This window comes from Sinocyclocheilus anshuiensis, unplaced genomic scaffold (assembly GCF_001515605.1).
Source record: "Sinocyclocheilus anshuiensis isolate Anshui unplaced genomic scaffold, SAMN03320099.WGS_v1.1 scaffold62, whole genome shotgun sequence".
Taxonomy (NCBI): Eukaryota; Metazoa; Chordata; class Actinopteri; order Cypriniformes; family Cyprinidae; genus Sinocyclocheilus; species Sinocyclocheilus anshuiensis.
The window spans coordinates 704,290-710,157 of NW_015544180.1; the positions used below are offsets into that span (position 1 = coordinate 704,290).

The 5,868-nt window shown below is 38.5% G+C and overlaps 2 protein-coding genes across 2 annotated transcripts in view; one reads left to right on the plus strand and one right to left on the minus strand.

Annotated features, from left to right (window-relative positions):
- LOC107696313 (nuclear pore complex protein Nup85-like) overlaps positions 1–4,250 on the minus strand; it is a 10,935-nt gene extending 6,685 nt beyond the window's left edge. The window contains exons 1-7 of the mRNA XM_016496600.1: positions 4,228–4,250; positions 3,128–3,220; positions 2,983–3,053; positions 2,850–2,893; positions 846–915; positions 632–753; positions 415–549 (exon numbers count right to left, since the gene is read on the minus strand). Of these exons, the coding sequence (XP_016352086.1) occupies positions 415–549; positions 632–753; positions 846–915; positions 2,850–2,893; positions 2,983–3,053; positions 3,128–3,220; positions 4,228–4,250 (558 nt within the window). The remainder of the gene's footprint in view (positions 1–414; positions 550–631; positions 754–845; positions 916–2,849; positions 2,894–2,982; positions 3,054–3,127; positions 3,221–4,227) is intronic.
- Positions 4,251–4,309: 59 nt separating this feature from the next.
- sumo2b (small ubiquitin like modifier 2b) overlaps positions 4,310–5,868 on the plus strand; it is a 10,899-nt gene continuing 9,340 nt past the window's right edge. The window contains exons 1-2 of the mRNA XM_016496653.1: positions 4,310–4,407; positions 5,698–5,829. Of these exons, the coding sequence (XP_016352139.1) occupies positions 4,387–4,407; positions 5,698–5,829 (153 nt within the window). The 5' untranslated portion in view covers positions 4,310–4,386. The remainder of the gene's footprint in view (positions 4,408–5,697; positions 5,830–5,868) is intronic.

Consider the following 5,868-nt stretch of genomic DNA (forward strand, 5'->3'; position numbering starts at 1 on the left):
TAAGGCTGGATTTATTTGATCAAAAATACAGTAAAAACAATAATATTGTGAAATATTATTACAATTTCAAAGAACTGTTTTCTATGAGAATATATTGTAAAATGTAATTTATTGCTGTGATCAAAGCAGAATTTTCAGCATCATTACTCCAGTCTTCAGAGTCACATGATAATATGCTGATTTGCTGCTCGAGAAACATTTTGAACAACAGTTTTTTTGTAAATATATTGTTTGCATTGCAGTATTAAGAATTTAGCGTTTAAATGCATGAATATAATGTAAACATACTGCGAAACCATAAAATATGCTTCATTTTCTTGAATAACATATAATTCCTTCTGATTTTGGGGTGAAATACAACATGTTCTCAGCAAGTTTAGGAAAAGTGTGTCAGATGCGTCCTGATGTACGTACGTTAAAGATGGGCATGGTATGTAACAGGACGTCCATGCGTTTGAACACAGAGCTGCTCTCCGCCCGCAGAGACGCCTGTTTGGAGAGCACCTGACGGGCTTCATCCACGCGGCCCTGCAGGACTAAACTGATCACCTGCACAAACACAAAGACACACGTAAGGACACGGGTGATGATATGCAGAGGTTCTGGAGGTCAGAGGTCATGTGCTTCGTACCACGTCCCAGTAGGACTGATGATGGGCGGGGCTGTCGCTCTGTAACACCTCTCGCGCTCTCGCGTCCACATCTGACTTGTGCAGACGCACCCAATCCAGCAGGTGGAGCAGCAGAGACCCGGCTGCAACATGAGAGCAAAACCAAGTCAGACAAACTAGAAGAAACGGTCTGCTTTGATCTGGACTCCTGAACTTTTCAGACGTCTCTCTCTACCTGGAGCTGCGTCGATGAAGAGAACCTCACACAAGTTCCATATGAGCTCGATCGCCAAGAGAATAGAGACCTAGAGAGATCAGACGAACGTTTAGCTTCACTCATGTGACAGAATATTCATCTGAAATCATGAGGACAGTACTTTCATTAGAGATTTGATTGGATCATAACTTTATTTTTTCTTTGCTCATGTGTCCTTGATTGTGTCAGCAGAAAGATAGTTTCAGAGGCATTACATTGCAATAAAAATACATTTTTAGCTTTAGAAAAACGTATTTAACATCACTTTTGATTAACTTGTTTTTATTAAAATACAGAATGCATCAATGATTTTATGGTTGTAATAATCATTCACCTTTATCAAGCATATAAAATAATATTTAGAATGCATGCATGCATACTGTTTTAATTTTGTAATCTAGTGTTGTTTTTATGAAAATACAGAATGCATCAATGTTTTTATGGTTGTAATAATCATTCAAGTGGTCGACCGATATATCGCCAAGGCCGATATATCGGCCAATATTTGGCATTTTTCAAATATCGGCATCGGCCGATAAGTTTTTCTGTTTGGCCGATGTGTTCGAGGCGGACTTTTATTTTTACCGGCGCGGTGGACTTTTATTTTGACGGCGCTGAGAACGGCAGCGCCTGAGACCGCCCACCGCTCACATTCTCCCTCTTGTTCACTGTCGTCGTTCAGTTCTGTCTAATACGGATAGAAGTCTATCTAATAATCAGATAGAACTGTTAAACAAAGGAATTAAAATGTATTCAAAAAAGTATTATAACGATTGCTTTAATATTATTAGTAATAGAAAGGCAAACATTATAATACTTTCTCATTTGCCGTCAGCATTCAGCAAATATGCATTTATATCATTTAAATCTTTGAATGACTAATGCACATTTAATTTCACAAACCTTGCAGACTTAGTCGAATCTAGTTGAGATCTTGTGAAGTGTGCATGTGACCTGCATGATCGCGTGTTCTCTGGGTGACGGTCGGTCCGTGTGAATTGAATGCTGACAGGAGGAGAGTTCAGCTTCACTGGAGACATGCGATCGACAAACTTTAAACTCGTGACTGATTTCAAATTATGCTGCGCTTTATGTATTTGCCCACTGTCATATTCATGTAATTTCTACTGTGTGCTGTATGTAAAATGAGTGTTACCTTGGCTTTATTTAAAAAAAATATATAATGATTCCCAATGCACAAAAACTTCCCAGAATACTGAGTGCCCTGTTGGTTACAGTGTTTACTTCCTTTTTAATTAGATTTTTATTAAATATTTATTTATTTGTGAAAAATGCTTTGTCTTCTAAAGTATAGGTATGTTTATTTTACACAATTATTTTAATCCATTTCAAATGATTCCAAATTTCTTAAATATAAAATTATATCGGCTTTATATCGGCCACCCTGCTTTCCAAGATATCGGCATCGGCTGTCAAAAAACCCATATCGGTCGACCACTAATATCATTCATTTATCTTTATCAAGCATATAAAATAATATTTAGAATGCATGCATGCATACTGTTTTAATTTTGTAATCTAGTGTTTAACTTATCTTTATAAATGCATGCATATTTATTTTTTTCTGTTGTAAATCTAATGATTAATTTACCTTTATAAAATAAAGCATGCAAAATAATTATTAATATACTATTACAGAATTTATTAACATGCTTAATTCGTTTTTATTTTTATATTTTCTTTACTTTAATTTAGGTTTTAAAGATTTTAGTTTTTATTCATTTTTATTTCAGATTCAATTTGAGTCATTTTAGTTTTTGCATCTAAAATTTATATTTTCTTTTATTTCACTTTTAATAAAAAATTCCGTTAACAATAACAACACTGATTATAATGAAACCGTGCTTGTGAAACTGCATATCTGCCTTATCGCAGAATTAAACAACTGCACTGCTCATCCGGATACAATATATCAGTCAGTTTTGAGTTGATGTCGATCTTAGCCTGTGGACTTGACAGTACCTGATCTCCATACTGTGACGCTAAAGAACCCTCTTGTGTTGAAACTGAAAAGAGAATGACGACAGCGTGATCAGCTGATCAAAAGCATCCTCCTCCTCCTCCTCGTGTGCGATGTGTGTCATGTGGCGTTTACCTGCGTTCTGCTGCAGCTCCTCCATACAGGCTCTGATCACAGACCTGTAGTTCTTACTGATGCTCACAAACCTGCAGGAGACAATGACAGAGATCACATCGCTTCAACAGAATGCACTTCCACACTATTAGGCACGAGGACTCACTGTGACTTCTTGTTTTTGCTGGGCACGTCCTCTTTGATTTTCTGCAGCCCCACGAAGATGAGATGGGACTCGGAACGTTCTGGGAACGCTATACTAATGTTAGGGGAACATTAGATTAACATTAGAATAATGTTCTACTAACCAAAAACTAACGTTCTATTTCTGTTGAGAAAACTTTGCTGGCTAACCAAAAACAAACCTTAACAAAATAACGTTCTGGGAGCCAAAAACTAATGTTCTGGGAACGCTATACTAATGTTAGGGGAATGCTAGATTAACGTTAGAATAATGTTCTACAAACCAAAAACTAACGTTCTGGGAACGCTATACTAATGTTAGGGGAACGTTAGATTAACATTAGAATAATGTTCTACAAACCAAAAACTAACATTCTATTTCCGTTAAGACAACTTTCCTGGCCAACCAAAAACAAACCTTAACAAAATAACGTTCTGGGAGCCAAAAACTAATGTTCTGGGAACGCTATACTAATGTTAGGGGAACGTTAGATTAACAACCAAGTTCTAGCAACCAAAAATTGTTTGCTGGGTAGTGTGTCATTAACTGTACAATCAACAATGTTATGTTACTTTTGATATGATATTTTTAATTTTCATTTGCTCTGTTTTTTTTATCAGAATATAGAAATGAAATAAAGATTTTGGTACAGAGTGTAGTGTTTCTTTAAAATACTGAACTGTTTTATATACTGTCCTAATATATTTTTTGAACTGTCACTTTAATGGGGTAAAATGTTTCTCGATAGAGGTTCAGAATGAGCTTGGTGCAAATTATATCACGTCTGTTGTAGTTTGCTCACACTCGTTTAGAATTATGAATGAATAATGGCTGAGGCACATTCAGACTGATCTGTGAGTTACATGAAGAACAAAATGGCTTCCTTCCCCTCCAGTGTGAGAACAGGATCCTTCCCTCAGAATCAACACAACACTCCTAGAATACACAAATAAACTCATGGGTGTCCATGTTATATATCTGATCACATGAGAATCACCGTCGTTTTGTGTTATTTTTGTTCAAATTTGGTCACATTTTTTTTTTTCAAGAGGACACTGTGCACGAATGCGCGTGCATGTTACCCCGGCTCCCGGGTCTCGCGCATGACGTCACCCGCTTTGGCCAATCGCGACGGAGCTCGTGACCGCGCACGCAGCGCCTGTTTTTAATCCGGGGCGCGGACGTGCGCGTCCCCGCGGAGTCTTTGTGTGGCGGCGTCGAGAAGCGCAAATACAATAACCATGGCCGACGAGAAACCCAAGGTGAGTGGCGTTTAAAAACGAAGGGGTCGTTTAATATTGGTTACCTTTCAAAGCGTCCGAGGGGTTGCGAAAACACGGAGGGACGCGGACGGTTTGATTTTTAACGTGAAATATCGCGCGTAGTGGATAAATACTGTAACTGCCGCCTCAGAAACACCGGAAGGAGACGTGTGAACGCGCGTGCCGAGCTCACACCGCGCGCGACACACGCAGACCCATTCAAATCAAAATAATAAGGAGAACATACGGTAAACGGTTTCATACCGCGCGTATATTGCTGTTAGAAACCCGGCACGTGCGAGCTCCGAGCTTTAGACCTGATGGAAACATGTTTGCTGTTGAGGATGCGAGTCGGATGCTCACATTTGCATCCATTCATCACGTGAAGCACAGCAGTTCATGCACAGCACTGCTAATAACACTCAAAGCCGCTAAAACCACCGTAAAGATGAACATGCACGTGTTTGTTTATTATTGCATTGGATTTTCAAACCATGTATCCAACCCATGTATCCATTTTGGTCAGGTTTATGATGGACAGCATTCATATCCATTATGAAAACTACAGTTTAATCATAAGACCACATTATATATTGTGCACCTCAAATAGTTCGAGGACTAAAATTAGTGTTTGTACTGACCATAAGTCACATGTTAGCTTCTGGCTTTCTCTGTCCATGTCAATTATTGCATGAGTTAACATACTGTTTTAATCATGAAACTACAAACAGCACTCCTATTGATAAGTTCTAGATGACTGAGCCATTATTTAGAATAGTACAGTATTTTTTGTGGTCCAAATCAAGCGTGCGGGCAATTTGGATGCAGCGAAACAGACATACAGCAGACACATACAATGCATTCTTTAAAAATTAATACATAAAAATATAAATAAAATACATTTCCCTAAAAATTTCCTTCGGGGCCATTTAACAACCGAATTGCACAGGGGACAAACGAATATTTATATCGGTTACTTTTCATCTTTGGTAGTCTATTGTGAGAAACTGAAGGGAGCATAGAAAACTCTGGATACTAGAAACGGTCGCTGTCCAAGAGCACAGATCGAGCCCGACTCAAGACGTGTCAAGCTTCTTTGTTCTTTACCTATGATCTTCCCACTAACTGTAACTACTCTATTTAATGCATTTTTATGTTTCACATGGAGATTTCCAAACCAGCAGCTAATGGAAATAATTAAATTCAAGGATTGCAAATGAGATGTGTGCATAAAATATGCAAGGAAGAATGATGTAATATCTCATAAACTTTTTGTTTTTGTTTTCTCAGGAGGGGGTAAAGACGGAGAACAACGACCACATCAACCTGAAGGTGGCGGGACAGGACGGGTCAGTGGTCCAGTTTAAAATCAAGAGACACACACCCCTCAGCAAGCTCATGAAGGCCTACTGTGAGAGACAGGTGAGGTCACGGCCGGCCACACACACACACACACACACA